The sequence below is a fragment of the Rana temporaria genome, chromosome 4, assembly GCF_905171775.1.
Source record: "Rana temporaria chromosome 4, aRanTem1.1, whole genome shotgun sequence".
Classification (NCBI taxonomy): Eukaryota; Metazoa; Chordata; class Amphibia; order Anura; family Ranidae; genus Rana; species Rana temporaria.
In genome coordinates, this window is record NC_053492.1 from 65,955,342 (window position 1) to 65,974,311 (window position 18,970).

An 18,970-nucleotide genomic window follows, 5' to 3' on the forward strand; every position below is an offset into this window, starting at 1 on the left:
CATAAAATGTTCTATCGGGTTGAGGTCAGGTCTCTGTGCAGGCCAGTCAAGTTCCTCCATCTCAAACTCGCTCATCCATGTCTTTATAGACCTTCCTATGTGCACTGGTGCGCAGTCATGTTGGAACAGGAAGGGGCCATCCCCAAACTGTTCCCACAAAGTTGGGATCATGAAATCATCCAAAATGTCTTGGTATGCTGATGCCTTAGTTCCCTTCACTGGAACTTAAGGGCCAAGCCCAACCCCTGAAAAACATCCCCACATCATAATACCCCTTCCACCAAATAGTTTGGACCAGTACACAAAGCAAGTTTCATAAAGAGTTTGGGGTAGAGAAACTTGACTGACCTGCACATGTCCTGACCTCAACCCGATAGAACACCTTTGGGATGAATTGGACTGCGAGCCAGGCCTTCTCGTCCAACTTCAGTGCCTGACCTTACAAATGCCCGTCTGGAAGAATGGTCAAACATTCTCATAGACACACTCCTAAACCCTGTGGACAGCCTTCCCAGAAGAGTTGAAGCTGTTATAGCTGCAAAGGGTGGGGCATACTCAATATTGAACCCTACAGACTAAGACTGGGATGCCATTAAAGTTCATGTAAAGGCAGGCGTCCCAATACTTTTATAGTGCATGCAAACCCAGCCAGAGGATGAAATGTTCCACAATGCCTGCAGCTAGAGGGGGCTATAAAGTCTGGTTTCAAAGCTCCTTCACTGCATGTAAATACATTTAAATTCTTAAAGCTCCGTTCACATCTTGGTATTCCGAATCGCTGCGATTCTGCCCACAATTCGAAATAGCAGCAAATCGCAGTAAAATCGTGCAAACAGAATTGCGGGATACCTGTGGACCAAAAGAAATACAAGAACTTCTTTTGGGCGACAGGAAAACCCGTCATTCTGTTTGCACGATTTTACTGCGCATGTCGCATTGGCGCGATTGGAGTGCCATTGGAAGTGACGGAACGCACAGGCGTCCCGCAATTTGATGCCATTTCGAATCGCGGGCAGAATTACGCTAATTTTTTTTTATTTTTATCCTTGAGTGGAGTTTCCCTTTAACCACTTGCCCACCAGGTGATTTCTGGCACTTCTCTCCTTCATGTGAAAATCACAATTTTTTTGCTAGAAAATTAATCAGAACCCCCAAACATTATATATTTTTTTTTAGCAGACATCCTAGGGAATAAAATGGCAGTCATTGCAATACTTTTTGTCACACCGTATTTGCGCAGCGGTCTTACAAGCGCACTTTTTTTGGATAAAAATCACTTTTTTGAATTAAAAAATAAGACAACAATACATTTTGCCCAATTTTTTTATATATTGTGAAAGATAATGTTATGCCGAGTAAAATGATACCCAACATGTCACGCTTAAAAATTGCGCCCGCTCGTGGCATGGCGTCAAACTTTTACCCTTAAAAATCTCGATAGGCGACGTTTAAAAAATTCTACAGGTTGCATTTTTTGAGTTGCAGAGTAGGTCTAGGGCTAGAATTATTGCTCTCACTCTAACGATCGCGGCGATACCTCACTTGTGTGGTTTGAATACCATTTTCATATGCGGGCGCTACTCGCGTATGCGTTTGCTTCTGCGCGCGAGCTCGTCGGGACGGGGCGCTTTAAAAAATTTTTTTTGGTTTTCTTATTTATTTTTATTTAGTTTTATAATTTTTTACACTGAAAAAAAAAAAAAAAATTGATCACTTTTATTCCTATTACAAGGAATGTAAACATCCCTTGTAATAGAAAAAAGCATGACAGGTCCTCTTAAATATGAGATCTGGGGTCAAAAAGACCTCAGATCTCATAATTAGACTTAAATGCAAAAAAAAAAATAAAAAAAAAAAAATGTCATTTTTTCAAATGACAAAAAAAAAAGTTTCTTTAAGAGGCTGGGCGGGACTGACGTTTTGACGTCACTTCCGCCCAGCAGAGCTATGAGGACGGGTGAAGGAGATTTCTCCTTCAGTCCCGTCCCCGCTCAGCTGCCGGACACATCCGATCCCCTCCGCCGCTACCGACGGCTCCGGTAAGCGGCGGAGGGCGCGGGAGAGCGGCGGGAGGGGGGGGGGCCCTCTCCCACCACTGATAACGGCGATCTCGCGGCGAATCCGCCGCGGAGACCGCCGTTATCGTGTACACCACCGCCCCCTGAAAAGATGAATATCTCGGTTGTGGCAGCAGCTGCTGCCGTTATCGAGATATTCAACTTTAAAAAGAGGACGTCTTTTTGACATGGGGCGGTGGTCAAGAGGTTAAAGTAAAGCAACGTTTTGCCGTATAGATTTTAAATAATGGATTGGAACACTTGTCAAGTTTTTATTTTCTATTTTATTTTCATTTTTTCGTATTACTGTCTATTTGTCCTGGTGACCGTTAAGGAAGTAAAAGGAAATCCAGAATTGTTGGGTTGTCAACAGCGCCGCCATGCCCCCAGCTCCCTCCTTGCAGGAATAGTTTGTTTTCAGTGATGTGTCCTCCTGTTTTGTGGGCTCTTTGATACCAGGACAGGTGATTATTTCAAAATGTTATAGTTGTCACTGAAACAGGAGGTGACATGAAACCCTATATGCACTATATGGGGTTTTTATATCAACTGAATTTTTTGTTTTTTTATTACATTTCAGGTTATTGTCTCAGACTGGTGCTACTTTACAGAACAGCCACAGTAGTTTAGGTAAGTATTCTCCTTTTTACCGATTGTTTTTTTTTTTTTTTAAGCCTTGTTAAGACAACCATTGAAATCTACTATAATCTATCTCATTCTCTTATATCTTGCATGGAATTTAAAGAGCTTTTCAGTTTTGTTTTTTTGTTTTCCTTGAAACTCCTTTTCATTGTCCCTGTGCGATTTTCTTATTTTTTCCCCAAATGCTTTTCTGAGTGTTGCAGATAGGCTTGTGAAAAATGTGATGCCTACCTAGCTAAACAGTTTTAAGCAGGGTGACCCTTTGAAGTTTCAGATTGTTTTTTAATTCTTTGTTGCCCAAAGAAGGCTTGCATGCATAGTTGGAAACTGTGGGCGCATCTGTTAACCACTTCCCGACCGCCGCATGTATATGTACGTCCACAGAATGGCACGTACAGGCAAATGGGCGTACATGTACGTCCTTGCCTACTAGCGGGTGGGGGGTCCGATCGTGACCCCCCCCCCCCCGCTACATGCGGTGGTCGGATTCCCTCGGGGAGCGATCCGGGACGACGGCGCGGCTATTCGTTTATAGCCGTTCCGTCGCGATCGCTCCCCGGAGCTGAAGAACGGGGAGAGCCGTATGTAAACACGGCTTCCCCGTGCTTCACTATGGCGCTGCATCGATCGAGTGATCCCTTATATAGGGAGACTCGATCGATGACGTCAGTCCTACAGCCACACCCCCCTACAGTTGTAAACACACACTTGGTGACCCCTAACTCCTACAGCGCCCCCTGTGGTTAACTCCCAAACTGCAACTGTCATTTTCACAATAAACAATGCAATTTAAATGCATTTTTTGCTGTGAAAATGACAATGGTTCCAAAAATGTGTCAAAATTGTCCGAAGTGTCCGCCATAATGTCGCAGTCACGAAAAAAATCGCTGATCGCCTCTATTAGTAGTAAAAAAAAAAAAATTTATAAAAATGCAATAAAACTATCCCCTATTTTGTAAACGCTATAAATTTTGAGCAAACCAATCGATAAACGCCTATTGCGATTTTTTTTTTTTTACCAAAAATAGGTAGAAGAATACGTATCGGCCTAAACTGAGGAAAAAAAATGTTTTTATATATGTTTTTGGGGGATATTTATTATAGAAAAAGAAAAAATATTGAATTTTTTTCAAAATTGTCGCTCTATTTTTGTTTATAGCGCAAAAAATAAAAACCGCAGAGGTGATCAAATACCACCAAAAGAAAGCTCTATTTGTGGGGAAAAAAGGACGCCAATTTTGTTTGGGAGCCACGTCGCACGACCGCGCAATTGTCTGTTAAAGCGACGCAGTGCCGAATCGCAAAACCTGGCCTGGGCATTTAGCTGCCTAAAGGTCTGGGGCTTAAGTGGTTAAGATGCAAGGTTCCCCTCTACTATGGCTTCCTGTGGGGCTGGGCTGGCTCTTACACACTTATGTAGGGGACAGCAGCCCAGTTGGTACACCTCTAGTGTGATGCAGCACAGGGCTGAAAGCACTCTTGAACACACTAGGGGTTCTTGGTTGCTAGTGCAAAAATGTTATATGATGATTTTATTGATTTTTTTCTTTTTTAGCTATTAAAAGTCATCCACGCCGTGTTGAGAAAGATGGAAGTGTTGACCGCCCTTGCATCAACGGGGACCGAGCAGTCAGGAGGAGCTGCAGGTCCAAAAGTACAAGATTTGAATCTTTAAACCAGAGCTTGCTGTTTGATCAGCTTGTAAACAGGTAAGTGGGACTGCCCTCTAGCAAAATTAAAGGACGAGGTGCTGTAAGAGCGTTGTATACACCTCTCCTATAGCCCCTACCCGTTGAAATCAATGGGCAGCACTGGCAACGTGCGGGCACTATTAACCCCTTTTCGGACATAAGTGGGGGTTAAAAGCGCCGTTAAAGATAGCGGTGCTGCTCAGTGTGAAAGTACCCTTAAGTATATGCAGCTTCATCTCGTTTACGAACATTAACTTTGCAAATTCAATAACCTCTACTCCTTTAGTAAAATAACCATACAGAAAATTCTATTCTGTGTAGCAGGAATAGTATTTGGGCAGATTGTACCACGGCACCAAGTATTTGACATACAGGGAACACAATTTAGTTTTTATAGGTAACCATTACAAAGTGGTATTGACATGCAGAGACAGTATTACACTGAGGAGCTGCAGTGTTAATATATTTTTTAACCCTTTTTCAGTCTTAACGAATGGTAAAACTGGTAATTTTTGCTTTACTTGTCACCAAAGTTCTTCCTGTCTCTATAACTGTATGGAAGTAGTTTCTCACTTTGTGGCCCTCAGCTTTTATCCTATTTCAGCATCATTTGCACATGCCAGAATCAAGACTGAGAAGGGCGATAGAAAATGTCAGCTCCTCTATATACCTCAGGATATGTGATTGAAGAGTTTTGTTCCCTGTTCTGGTGTCCTGCATACAATCACACAGAGTGAAGTCAGTGCTAGATCTGGGCAAGCTGCGTGGTCAGAACGGCCTTCGTATGGAGATGCTGCAGAGTCTAGTGATAGGAAGAGGGTATGGGTGATAGTTTTAGGTAAACATACACTGAGGACAATTTGTCTTTCTCATTTTGTTAAAGTGGAGTTCCACCCATAAATATAACATTACATCAGTAGTTTTAAAAAAATGTCATTAGTCCTTTAAGAATTTTTTTTTTTTTTTTTTTAGATGCCTTCAAAGTGTTGTTGCTAGGCAGAATAGTTAATCTTCCCACTTCCTGCACCTAGGTGCTTAAGCTTCCTAACCTACACCGCACAGACTCCTGGGAATGTAGTGGGTGTAACTTTCCAGGAGTCTGTGCACTCCCCAGTCTCAAAGAATCATGTGACTTGGACAGCACAGGTGCTGAAACCTGATCTGAAACCTATTACACTGCTTGTGCAGCACTGAGCATGTGCGAGATCTGCAAGGCTTAAATCCAGGAAGTCATACAGTCTGGCTTCATGATGCCCACACTTAAGATGGCCCCAGTCAATTTCTATTTTATAAAGTGTCTAAATGCTGCAACAACCTAACAAAACGGACCTTAGTTTACAGACTAACTTTACTACAATACATTAAGCTTGTGTATTACAGGGGTATTTATATTTAAAAAGTGAAATTGTGGCCGGAACTCCACTTTAAGGCATTGAAAGAAAAATATTTAAAAAGTATATGTATTTGGTCATAGCATGATTATTTTTTTCCCCATTTTATTTGCTGCCACACAGTACCAATGGTGTGAGCAGTTATACGCGTGGGGTAAAGTATTAATGGGCTTCTGTTTTTTTGTGGCGAAGAGTAACTTGTATGCTTTCCACCTTTTACAGAAGCTGTACATGATTTTTTTTTAAAATATGTAGTTTATACTACAGCTTTTATACGCTCTGCAATCCTCCCCTGCACATACCACCCCATCATACCCTTTGGATCTTTCATAGACATCTTTTAACATCTTCCTTCACTACAGAGTTTTTCCTTCTACCTATTTTTGGTAAAAAAAATCGCAATAATCGCTTATCGGTTGGTTTGCGCAAAATTTATAGCGTTTTCAAAATAGGGGATAGTTTTATTGCATTTTAATTTTTTTTATTTTTTTTACTACTAATGGCGGCGATCAGCGATTTTTTTCGTGACTGCGACATTATGGCGGACACTTCGGACAATTTTGACACATTTTTGGGACCATTGTCATTTTCACAGCAAAAAATGCATTTAAATTGCATTGTTTATTGTGAAAATGACAGTTGCAGTTTGGGAGTTAAACACAGGGGGCGCTGTAACATTTAGGGTTGACCTAGTGTGTGTTTACAAGTGTTAGGGGGGTGTGGCTGTAGGACTGACAACATCGATCGAGTCTCCCTAATAAAAGGGATCACTCGATCGATACGCCGCCACAGTGAAGCACGGGGAAGCCGTGTTTACATACGGCTCTCCCCGTTCTTCAGCTCCGGGGAGCGATCGCGACGGAGCGGCTAGAAACGAATAGCCCCGCCGTCGTCCCGATCGGACCCCCGACCCGCGGAAAGGCAGGGACGTACAGGTACGCCAATGTGCCTGTACGTGCCATTCTGCCGACGTATATGTACATGCGGCGGTCGGGAAGGGGTTAAAGGGGTTGTAAAGGTACCATTTTTGTTTCCCTAAATAGCTTCCTTTACCTTAGTGCAGTTCTCTTTCACTTACCTCATCCTTCTATTTTGCTTTTAAATGTCCTTATTTCTTCTGAGAAATCCTCACTTCCTGTTCTTCTGTCTGTAACTCCACACAGTAATGCGAGGCTTTCTCCGTGGTGTGGAATGTCGTGCTCGCCCCCTCCCTTGGACTACAGGAGAGTCAGGATGCTCTCTACGTTGCAGATAGAGAAAGGAGCTGTGTGTTAGTGAGCGTCCTGACACTCCTGTAGCCCAAGGGAGGGGGTAAGCACGCCACTCCACACCAGGGAGAAAGCCTCGCATTACTGTGTGGAGTTACAGACAGAAGAACAGGAAGTGAGGATTTCTCAGAAGAAATAAGGACATTTAAAAGCAAAATGGAAGGATGAGGTAAGTGAAGGAGGACTGCACTAAGGTAAAGGAAGCTATTTAGGGTAACAAAAATCGTACCTTTACAACCCCTTTTAAGTTCTTCTTTCTTACAGTTTAGAGTTATTTACAGTCTTCTAAAAAAACAAAAAAAACAACTTGCGTTTAGTAGATTATTACGTTTGCAATTTGATAGGTTTTTATGTGATACATCAAAGACTGAATGTTACTACTTGTTTGTAGCACTGCAGAGGCCGTCCTTCAGGAAATGGACAACATCAACATTCGGAGGAGCAGTAAATCCAGGGAGGTGGAGCGGCTGCGTATGTGGACAGACACAGAATTTGTAAGTCAAGTCTCCCCTAAGGCCCCATTCACACCTGAGCATAGCGTTTTCAGGCAGAAAGTCGTGCAATTTTACAGCGATTTTTGCAGAGGTTTTTGCCGCGTTTTTGTACAGGTCAAAAGGTCACTAATGTAAAAAGCAGAAAAACGCTCAAATCTGCCTAAAAAAAAAAGTCCCAGAACTTGTTTGAGCTTCAGGCGTTTTAGATCTTCTGGCTTCAGGCGTTTTGGAGTGGAGATGTGAACCATCTCCATAGAGAATAAGAGATTTTTTCCCCGCCAGCGTTTTGTAGCTTGAGGCTTCAAGCTCCAAAACGCTGAGGTGTGAATGTGGTCTAAATGTGGAGGTTAGGTTTTTGGCTAGACTAAACCTAAACTGAATCCTTGGTCTGCTCTTGGGTATAGATGAGCTCTGGTGTGTTCACAAACCCCACATGCAGAGCCCGCCAGGAAGTCGGCGCTGCGCTAAACAGACAGTTAGACATTGTGCTGATGCGCGGCTGCAGAGACCGGGAAACGTCTCACTGTCTGTGATCAGCGCAGTGCCGGCTTCCTGACGGGCTCTGTATGTGGGGTCTGCTAACACACCAGAGCTCATATATACACTTTGGCCTTCCATTAGAGGAGTGCTGGAATCCATGAACCTTCTGCAAAATTGAGCTTAAAGAGGAGTTCCACCCAAATTTGGAACTTCCTCTTAACCCACTCCTCTCCCCCTTACATGCCACATTTGGCATGTAATTTTTTTGGGGGGGGGAATGGGGGCTTCAGCACGAGTGGGACTTCCTGTCCCACTTCCTCCTTCCTGTAGGCGACTAAGCTTAATCGCCTTCAGGAAGTGGCTGCTGTAGGCGATCGCCTAGGACACGTCACAGGTCCTAGGCGATCTCCTGGCCAATTACACGGCGCCGGGCCGCGCCGCTCGCGCATGCGCAGTGCCGCTCGCGCATGCGCAGTGGGTGCCCGGCCGTGAAGCCGAAAGCTGTCACGGCCGGGTGCCCACACTGAAAATGAAGACGCCGGCCGGGGAGGGGGGGGGAGAGGAGCGGAGCCCCGGCCGGCGCGTCGCTGGAGCAGGTAAGTGCCTGTTTATTAAAAGCCAGCAGCTACACTTTTTGTTGCTGCTGACTTTTAATAAACATACAAATGGCTGGAACTCCCTTTTAAGAAGTCAATGCTTTAGTAGTCTTCTCTAGCAGGACAATGTTTTGACTATTTCATTCGTATCTGGATGAACAGTGTACAACATTTTTCTCTAAGAATCTGATTATTAAAGCGGGGGTTCACCCTATCGACAGTAAAAAAAAAAAAAAATTTTTCTTTTACCTTTAAATCAGGCACTGTAGCGCGAGCTACAGTATGCCTGTCCCGAATTTTTTCCCCCCATACTCACCTTGTAGTCGTCCATCGAAGATACCGGGGAATGGGCGTGCCTCTGGAGACGGAGGATGATTGACGGCCGGCTCTGGCGCGTCACGCTTCTCCGGAAATAGCCGAAATAGGCTTGGTCTTCACGACGCGTGCGCATAGCCTGTGCGCACGCGCCGTGAAGAGCCGAGACCTACTCCGGCTGTCTTCGGGGAGAGTGACGTGCCAGGGCCGGCCGTCAATCATCCTCCCTCTCCATAGGCACGCCCATTCCCCGCGGGAGCCGGAATCTACGATGGACGACTACGAGGTGAGTACGGGGTTAAAAAAATCGGGACAGGCATACTGTAGCTCGCGCTACAATGCCTGTCTCGATGGTAACATCATGGGATTGTGGGTGAACTACCGCTTTAAGGCAACACAGTTTAGCAGTTTAGGCCAAACAAATGGTGTACATGATCTTGGCAACCCATAAAGTAAAGCAGCTTGTTTTTTTTGGGGGACAGATAAGTCATCCGGCGCCACCTGGTGGTCATAAATAATGCAGAGTGTCTTTAAGTTCGACTAAAGCCAAATTTGTTAACTTGAAGAGAGCTTCATGGCAGCCTTTTTCAACCAGGTTAACTACAGGTCTCTTCAGGGGTGCCTTGGCAAAATGCCCCAAAAAATGTAATACAAGCCAGTAGGTGGAGCAAGTCTAACTTTTAGTTCCACAAAGCCACAGGTTTTTGTGCACCATTAAAATCTTCTAGCCTCTGGCACCCTAACAACCAATGACATCTGTTGAGGAAGGTGAGCACCTCCACAGCATCCTTATTTGCACCTCCCTGCCCCTCTCCATCAGCACTAGGGTCACATTAGCTGAGTGAGGGAGAGAAACTGAACACTAGTCGGTACCAAGGTGTGTTTGCCTTGGAAGAATACATCACCTGTTGGGTGGTGTTCTGCATGTGGGAATGTTAAACTAGTAGTTGTTGGTTTTTTACATTTTTGAAAGCGATGCCTCGCGATTGTGCAGAATTTCAAAGTGTCTTGACTGTGAAAAGGTTGAGAAACACTGCAGACCAAGGATTGCGTTTATGGATCAAATGGCCAGAACAAAAAAGGGTAATGGAGAACCGTATTGGCATGTTGCTCTGTTGTCCTTTTTAACTATGAATGGTTGGCAATAAACGTGACTATTCATGGCTGTCTGACTTTTCCATTATGTTGGTTGGCTGTCTATGTAACATCTGGCTTTCTGTAGCAGGGGATTCCTTTAGGCATCTTTATGCTCTATGGGGACTACAGGTTTTCATCATTTAGTGCCTGGATGCTATTTGAAAATGGCATGTAGCAGAATCTTTGGTTTCCTGGCTCAATTATACAATCAAATACAGATCTAGATTCAACCCAATGCTGTCTTGGATTCCTATCTACCCTGACCATGGCGGAGTGCTCAGGAGTCAGTATGTGTGGCTCCTGTGAAGATGAGATAATTGAAGATGTTCACTTTAAAGTGGATGTAAACCCAATTCATGAAATTTGAGCTGAGCACCAATATCCACATTTTGTTATCTCTCTTCAAAGAGCTAAGTCCCATAGCTCTCTCCTGACCCGTTTCTCTGGTATCGGCCTGATAACTCCTGACAAATTCTCGGACACATCAGTTAAAAGCAGCCTAACATTTCTGTCCAGGAAGGTTGCTATAAATTAACAGGGAGCTGGCCCTGTTACAAAACACCTCTGAGAGTGTCTTCCTATGATGAGGGGTGTGTGCATTTCCCCCAATCAGCAATTTTAGCTGACTTGACTGTATGCCCAGACATCACACTCTGTGTTAAACAGAGAACATTTCTTAACACAATCCGAACTTGTAGGGAGATTTGGTTCATCTCTGTGTATCATTTTAGGTCCATTCACTTTTTTGGTTGTATGGAGAGTTAACATCCACTTTAAAGCGGATGTCCGCTGAAAAAAAATATATTAAAAGCCAGCAGCTACAAATACTGCAGCTGCTGACTTTTAATATTAGGACACCTACCTGTCCTGGAGTCCAGCGCCGTCCACAGCAGAGGACGAGTGATCGCTCGTCACTCTGCTGCACCCCCCTCGGTGAGGGAACCAGGAAGTGAAGTGTTCACCTAAAGTGTTTCACTTTAGGGTGGAGCTCCGCTTTAAGGACGTGTTCACAGTTAGCCATTTGGAATTGCAGGCAGAATTGGCACATAATTCAAACAACGTGAATTTGGGTGCCATTCATCCTTAATGCAACCCACACGTGGTGCAATTTTGTTGCTGAGGTCGTGTGGCAAAATATGGGTGTCGCAGCAAAACAGGTCCAAAAATGCACCTGGGTCATGGTCAAAATTTGGTCCCTGAGCTTCTTTCCCCTGACAAATGCCCATAGAGCAAGGGTCTCAAACTGGTGGCCCTCCAGCTGTTGTAAAACTACAAGTCCCAGCAACAGCTGGAGGGCCGCCAGTTTGAGACGCCTGCCATAGAGCATTCAAGTGCATGGGCTGCCTTATGTGCAACACCCTATTGGGTGTTGCACATAAGGCAGCCCATGCACTTGAATGCTCTATGGCAGGCGTCTCAAACTGGCGGCCCTCCAGCTGTTGCAAAATTACAAGTCCAATGAGGCATTGCAAGAATGACAGTTACCAGCATGACTCCCACAGTGAATCGTATGGGGAAAAAAAAAAATTGAGCGGAACGCAGGTGTAATGTGAACAGGGCCTCAATGTGCATACGTTTTCTGTTGGGTTACCATTTTCAGAAGTAGAGGCAATACATGGATGTGTGGAGAGAGGCGTAAAAAAACAGTACAATGGAGACTTATAAGATATACGTTTCAGTCAGCACTAACTTAGCAATTCAACTATCTTGAAATCCACATTGCTTTTGCTTTTCATAGGTGTTAGGAACATTTTATCATTGCAAGAAATTGGTTGCTTCCTTTTTGTGTTTTTTTTTTTCGTGTGTGTTTTTTTTTTTAACAGGAACCTTTTGGATTCAAACTGGCCTATTCACACATTTGCTACATGTTGCCCTACAGATTAATAATAAGAATATCCATGATATACAGGAGAACATGGACATGTATTCTCGTGTTAAGAGGAGGAGGAAAAGTCTGCGTAGAAACAGTTATCCAATCAAAACCCGGCATGAGGAATCCTCAGAAGGAGAGGAGGAGGAAGAGGAGGTTTCAGAGGGTGGGTTTATTATGGGGTTGGTTTTTATGCTGCTTGGGAAGTCTTTAAAATTTGTGAACGAGACCTTCACCAGCATCTTCTCTTAAAGTAAAACTTAAAGGGTCATTAAATTTTTTTTTTTTTTTTAGCTAAATAGCTTACTGCAGTCCTGGTTTCATGTCCTCATTGTTCGTTTTTGCTCTGATGTTGCTGTAATTCTTCTCTGTTCTGGACACTGCCTGGTTGTCTGTTTCCTGATGACCATAGTACTGGGAGATTCTAGTTTCATTTTCCAAACCATCACTGCTCTATGGCTCTGTATAGCACACAGGCAGGATAACATGCAATAACGAAACTAGATGCAAAAACAAAACTAGAGGTACATTATATGATTGATTTTTATCTATTTTTAATCAATTTCAAAATGAATCAGTTAACTATTATGTCTCTATACCCTGTACACACTATACCCTGTACACAGTCATTTCAGCAAAAAAAATGTTTTCCTTTACAACTCCTTTAAGGCAAAACTTATTTTGGATAGTGTAAGGGAGAGAACCTCTATCTTTTTTTGCCATCTTTTTCTTATTGGGAAAATTTCCCTTCCTGCCCCATAGCCAAAACAGTGGGTGATAATCTGTCCAAAGTCTGGGAATCCCTGGTTGTCACCGGAGCCAGTGTCCCTATTGTAAGATTTCTCCTATTTGTCTGGTAACAACCCAAGATTTGGGATTTCCTTTCACTTTTATTGATGGTATACAGAACAGATGGAGAGGGTAAACCTTCCTTACAGAGGGAAACCACAAGTCAAAACTTGACAGGTGTTTGTTCCAATCCCTCTTTAGCCTGCATTCACACCTAGGCGTTTTTACGCCTGTAGCGATACGCCGCTGCCGCCAGAGGGCTGAAAACAGATGTCCCTCTATGGAGATGGTTCACATCTCCACGCCGAACGCCTGTCGCCTGCCGCGTGAAAAAAGGTCCCGGACCTTTTTTTCAGGCGTCTTCGAGCGTTCGGCTAGGAGATGGGAATCATCTCCATAGAGGGGGTCATCTTGGGGCACATCTAGGCGGACAATACCGGCGTTTTGTCGCCGCAAATCGCGGTACAAAACGCCGCTATTTTTACCGCGATTTGCGGCGACAAAACGCCGCGATTTCGTCCGCCTAGATGTGAATGCAGCCTAACTCTATCCAAAAGAAAAAAAAAACCTTTGTTACAGTGCATCCGGAAAGTATTCACAGCGCTTCACTTTTTCCACATTTTATGTTATAGCCGATTCCAAAATTGACTAAATTCATTATTTTCCTCAAAATTCTACCAACAATACCCCATAATGACAACCTAAAAGAAGTTTGTTTGAAATCGTTGAAAATGTATTAAAAGAAAAAAATCCCATGTACATAAGTATTCACGGCCTTTGTCATGACACTTAAAATTGAGCTCAGATGCATCCTGTTTCCTCTGATCATCCTTGAGGCTGGGTTCACACTGCCGACAAACGCTCCGACATTGGGAGCTCATGTAGCATGACGTGTGAAAATCAATGTGTGCCTATGGGAGCCGTCTTAACTGGTCCAACACAAGTCGGTCCGACTTTAAAAATGCTCCCTGTACTACTTTGGTCCGACATTAAGCCTACTAAAGCCCTTTGAATATCATTGAAGTAGGATCCTTGTCCTTACCATCCGACTTTTGACATCCGACATGCTGATTACAGCAGCAGTAAAAGGAATTTATCTCACGCTGGGATTGTTTTGATAGTCTGACTTGTCCTTTGACAAATCACAAAGTCGGATCAAAGTAGTATCCTGTTCATGAAAGTCAGATGGATGTCGGACCAATGTAGGATCGATGTAGGACTCATGTCGCAGAGCAAAGTAGGATGTAAGTCGTATGACTGTCGTATCAGTGTGAACCCAGCCTAAGATGTTTCTACAATTTGATTGGAGTCCACCTGTGGTAATTTCAGTTGATTGGACATGATTTGGAAAGGCACACACCTGTCTATAAAAGGTCCCACAGTTAACGGTGCATGTCAGAGCACAAACCAAGCCATGAAGTCCAAGGAATTGTCTGTAGACCTGGGAGACAGGATTGTATCGAGGCACAAATCTGGGGAAGGGTACAGAAACATTTCTGCAGCATTGAAGGTCCCAATAAGCACAGTGGCCTCCATCTGTAAATGGAAGAAGTTTGGAACCAACAGGACTCTTCCTAGAGCTGGCTGGGGGAGAACGGCCTTAGTCAGGGAGGTTATTAAGGACCCAATGGTCACTGACAGAGCTCAAGCATTTCTCTGTGGAGAGAGGATAACCTTCCAGAGGAACAACCATCGCTGAAGCACTTCACCTATCAGGCCTGTATGGTAGAGTGGCCAGACAGAAGCCACTTCTTAGGCATATCACAGCCCATCTTGATTTTGCCAAAAGGCACCTGAAGGACTCTGACCATGAGAAACAAAATTCTCTGGTCTGATGAAACAAAGATTGAACTCTTTGGCCTGAATGGCAAGCGTCATGTCTGGAGGAAACAAGGCACCGCTCATCGCCTGGCCAATACCATCACTACAGTGAAGCATGGTGGTGGCAACATGTTGTGGGAAGGTTTTTCAGTGGCAGGAACTGTGGAAGACTAAGACTGAGAGAAAGATGAATGCAGCCATGTACAGAAACATCCTTGATAAAAACCTGCTCTGGACCTCAGACTGGGGCAAAGGTTCATCTTCCGACAAGACATTGACCTTAAGCACACAGCCAAGATAACAAAGGGGTGGCTATGGGACAACTCTGTATGTACTTGAGTGGCCCAGCCAAAGCCCAGACTTGAACCCAATTTAACATCTCTGAAGAGATCTGAAAAGGGCTGTGCACTCACACTCTCCATTTAACCTGAGAAGTCCTGCAAAGAATGTGAGAAACTGCCCAAAAATGGGTGTGCCAAGTGTGTAGCATCATACTCAAAAAGACTTGAGGCTGTAATTGGTGCCAAAGGTGCTTCAACAAAGTATTGAGCAGAGGGTGGGAATACTTATGTACATGGCATTTCTTTTGTTTGTTTTTTAATTAACTTTTCAAACTTCTTTCATGTTGTCATTATGGGATATTTGTTGAATTTTGATAAAAATGAATTTAATCAATTTTGGGGAAAAAAAGCTGTAAAATAACGAAATGTGGAAAAAGTGAATACTTTTTACTTTTGGGAGTTTTTTTATTTTTATTTTCCCTTTTAGGATACAATTTTTCTACTTGATGGCATCATTATGGATTGAGTTGCCTCCTAGTAAGTACACAGTTGTAAGAAGTGAAAACGGCACACCACAGGGGAAAGAGGAAAGCTTGACGCACTCTAATGCCTAGTACACACAGTGAGAAAATAGGAAGAAAAATACCGCTTTCTAAGCGAACTTGCGATAGTCTGATCATTAGTACAAAGCTTTCGAGAGAAAATCACGACCGTTCATGCAAAGTTATCAAGCGCAAACATTTTTGTCGTAGAATACCAGAACGAGCGGTTTTCGTTTTAATCAGTATGATATTTATCTAAAAAAAATGAGTGACCAAGACCGCGCATGCTCAGAAACTAAAGAATACATTACATCACTTCTAAAGTTGCATTCTGTCGTACAAGAAATTTCATATCTTTAGTAACCTCTGCATTTTCAATATGAAACTAGCATCCAAAAAAAAAGACCATTATTCCATTTTGATATAAAGGATGGTAGGAAGGGATGTTTTCTTGCCAAGGGTCAAAGATGGGAATTTACATTTTGTGGTGATCATACTCTGTCCCCTACCACCCAAAGTAGACTTCATTTTTATTTGGGGGGTGTTAACATTTGTTTACTTTCTATGCTATTGCAGAGTCCCAGGAAGAAGGTGAAGACTGTGATGAAGAAGTTGAGGTAGAGGGCGAAGAGGGTGAAGAGAATGATCGACCATACAACCTCAGGCAGAGGAAAACTGTGGAAAGGTATCAAGCACCTCCTATTGGTAGGTAATGCATTTAGTATTGAAAAAAATCTTATGAATGGAAATGGTTGAGCTTACATGAAAAGCACCTGTGCATTGTGGTCAAGTAGAATTGGAGGAATCCACTGAAAAACTTCATTTATTGTTTAATTGCAAATTTGTTAAAATGCTGTGGAATGACTGTGCAATTTGGGGTTCACAATGGATCAGTTCTTAGTGTACTTTAAAGCGGGGGTTCACCCTATTAATAAAAAAAACATTTTTTTCCTTCTTCTAGCATAAAATGAGGCATAGTAGCGTGAGCTACAGTATGCCTGTCTTTATTTTTTTAGTTCTGTACTCAGTGTAATCGTAGAGACAAGATTCCGACCCCCCTCGGGGAATGGGCGTTCCTATGGAGAGAGAAGGTGATTGACGGCCGGCTATGGCACGTCACGCTTCTCCGGAAATACCCTAAATAGGACTTGCCGCTTCACGGCGCCTGCGCATAGTCTGTGCGCAGGCGCCGTATAGCGCCGTGAAGAGCCGAGACCTGTTCCGGCTGTCTTCGGGGAGCGTGACGTGCCAGAGCCGGCCGTCAATCACCTTCCCTCTCCATAGGAACGCCCATTCCCCGCGGGAGTCGGAATCTTGTCTCTACGAGTGCATAGTGAGTACGGGACTAAAAAAATAAAGACAGGCATACTGTAGCTCGCGCTACTATGCCTCATTTTATGCTAAAAAGATGTTAATAAGGGTGAACCACCGCTTTAAGCACCTATAAAGCTAGATTTTGTTATACCCTTTTATTAGCATTTTTTTAAATTTGCTCCTGATGGCTTGTATTGTCTTATTTTTTCCCCCCCTAATCTGTTAACATGTTTGGTTTTATTTTAGAGCCAGCACATCAAAAAAAGCGACAAAGCACTTTGTTTGATACACACAGATCACCTGCAAGAAGAAGCCATATTCGGTATGTTCACAGCAGGCTATTAGACTGATATATTTTATTTGTATCCCACATCTGGCGTGCTTTATTTTTAAAATAATTCAAGAAGCTTTACTGAGCCTAATGGAGGGCTCTTCCAATAAAGAGCTTAAAGCCAAGTTCCGCTGTAATTATTTTTTATTTTTAAAGTCAGCAGCTACAAATACTGCAGCCGCTGACTTTTAAAATAAGTACACTTACCTGTCCAGGGCGCCCGCGATGTTTGCACCCGATGCCGATCTCTCCCTCGGCTGCGGTCTCCGCCATTTTTGGTAAGGGAATCGGGAAGGAAAGCCTTGTGGCTTCCCTTCCTGGTTCCCTACTGCGCTGCTCGATCCCACTGGTCCCTGCTGTATTCTGAGACTTGTGTGTCTCCCAGATGACGACGGAGAAGGCACCGGAAGTTGCGTAGATAGATACCCGTAGGTAGCTCGGGTATCTATGCCTGTAAGTGGGAGCAAAATTCCTGTATTAGACAGGTATCTGACCCCCCCCCCCCCCCCCCCCCGAAAGGTGCCATATGTGACACCGGATGGTGGATTCCGAAAAGCAGAAGTTTAATTTTTGTGGTGGAACTCCACTTTAAAGTAAACCCATCATTTTTTTTTTTAATAACAAACGTCTCTTCTCGAGTCCCCTGTCAGTGGTCCTGGCTCCCTGCCTAGTGCCCACCTTTGCAATGCAAGAATCCTAGAGCCTACACTTCCGCAGTGTAGCTACAAAGTTTGGTTGAGTCAATTGTAGAATGGTATTGAGCGAATGCTGACAGTCTTCTGTGAGAAGCACATAAATCTGCTGTAAATGTTGAAATGTGCCTGGGCCCAGGCTTTGGATAGTACAGCATTTACTTCCTGACTGACCTTTAACCACTTGACCACTGGGCACGAAAACCCCCTTAATCACCAGGCCAATTTTGACATTTCTCTCCTACATGTAAAAATCATCATTTATTTGCTAAAAAATTACATAGAAACCCAAAACATTATATATGCTTTTTTTTCAAAGACCCTAGAGAATACAATGGCGGTTGTTGCAACTTTTTATCTTGCACGGTATTTTCGCAGCAATTTTTTGAACGCGTGTTTTTAAAAAAAAAAACAGTTTTGTGCTTAAAAAAAAACAAAACAGTAAAGTTAGCCCAATGTTTTTGCATAATATGAAAGATGAAGTTACGCCGAGTAAATAGATACCCAACATGTCACCCTTCAAAATTGCACACGCTCGTGAAATTGCGCCAAACGTTGCTACTTAAAAATCCCCATAGGCGACGTATTGCAAGGTATTGGAGTATTGAGGGTATTGCGGAGTATTGGGGGGGTATTGCAGAGTATTGGGGGGGTATTGCAGAGTATTGGGGGGGTATTGCAGAGTATGGGGGGGGGGGTATTGCAGAGTATGGGGGGGGGGGGGGTATTGCAGAGTATGGGGGGGGGGGGGGGTATTGCAGAGTATGGGGGGGGGGGTATTGCAGAGTATGGGGGGGGGGGGGTATTGCAGAGTATGGGGGGGGGGGGGTATTGCAGAGTATGGGGGGGGGGTATTGCAGAGTATGGGGGGGGGGGGGGTATTGCAGAGTATGGGGGGGGGGGGTATTGCAGAGTATGGGGGGGGGGGGGTATTGCAGAGTATGGGGGGGTGGGGGTATTGCAGAGTATGGGTGGGTATTGCAGAGTATGGGGGGGTGGGGGTATTGCAGAGTATGGGGGGGTGGGTATTGCAGAGTATTGCACTCATCATTATTTTTATTTTGCAGAGTATTGCGCAGGGATGGCTGGATCTGTGACTGCAATTGTCACAGATCCAGCCCACAGTGCGGCAGCTGCTGCTGCCGCCCGATCCCCCCCCCCCTCCCTCTCCTCTCACACTGTACCGAACGGTACAGAGAGGAGAGGGAGGAACCGGCGTCATTACATGACGCCGGTTTGTTTACAAGTGATCGCGCCGT

At 44.0% G+C, this 18,970-nt stretch overlaps 1 protein-coding gene across 3 annotated transcripts in view; it reads left to right on the top strand.

Moving 5' to 3' along the window:
• ATAD2B (ATPase family AAA domain containing 2B) overlaps positions 1 to 18,970 on the top strand; it is a 202,656-nt gene that overhangs the window by 27,191 nt on the left and 156,495 nt on the right. For all 3 annotated transcript variants that reach the window (XM_040348522.1, XM_040348524.1, XM_040348523.1), the window contains exons 3-8: positions 2,638 to 2,687; positions 4,255 to 4,408; positions 7,441 to 7,543; positions 11,951 to 12,107; positions 15,951 to 16,079; positions 16,935 to 17,010. In XM_040348522.1, the coding sequence (XP_040204456.1) occupies positions 2,638 to 2,687; positions 4,255 to 4,408; positions 7,441 to 7,543; positions 11,951 to 12,107; positions 15,951 to 16,079; positions 16,935 to 17,010 (669 nt within the window). The remainder of the gene's footprint in view (positions 1 to 2,637; positions 2,688 to 4,254; positions 4,409 to 7,440; positions 7,544 to 11,950; positions 12,108 to 15,950; positions 16,080 to 16,934; positions 17,011 to 18,970) is intronic.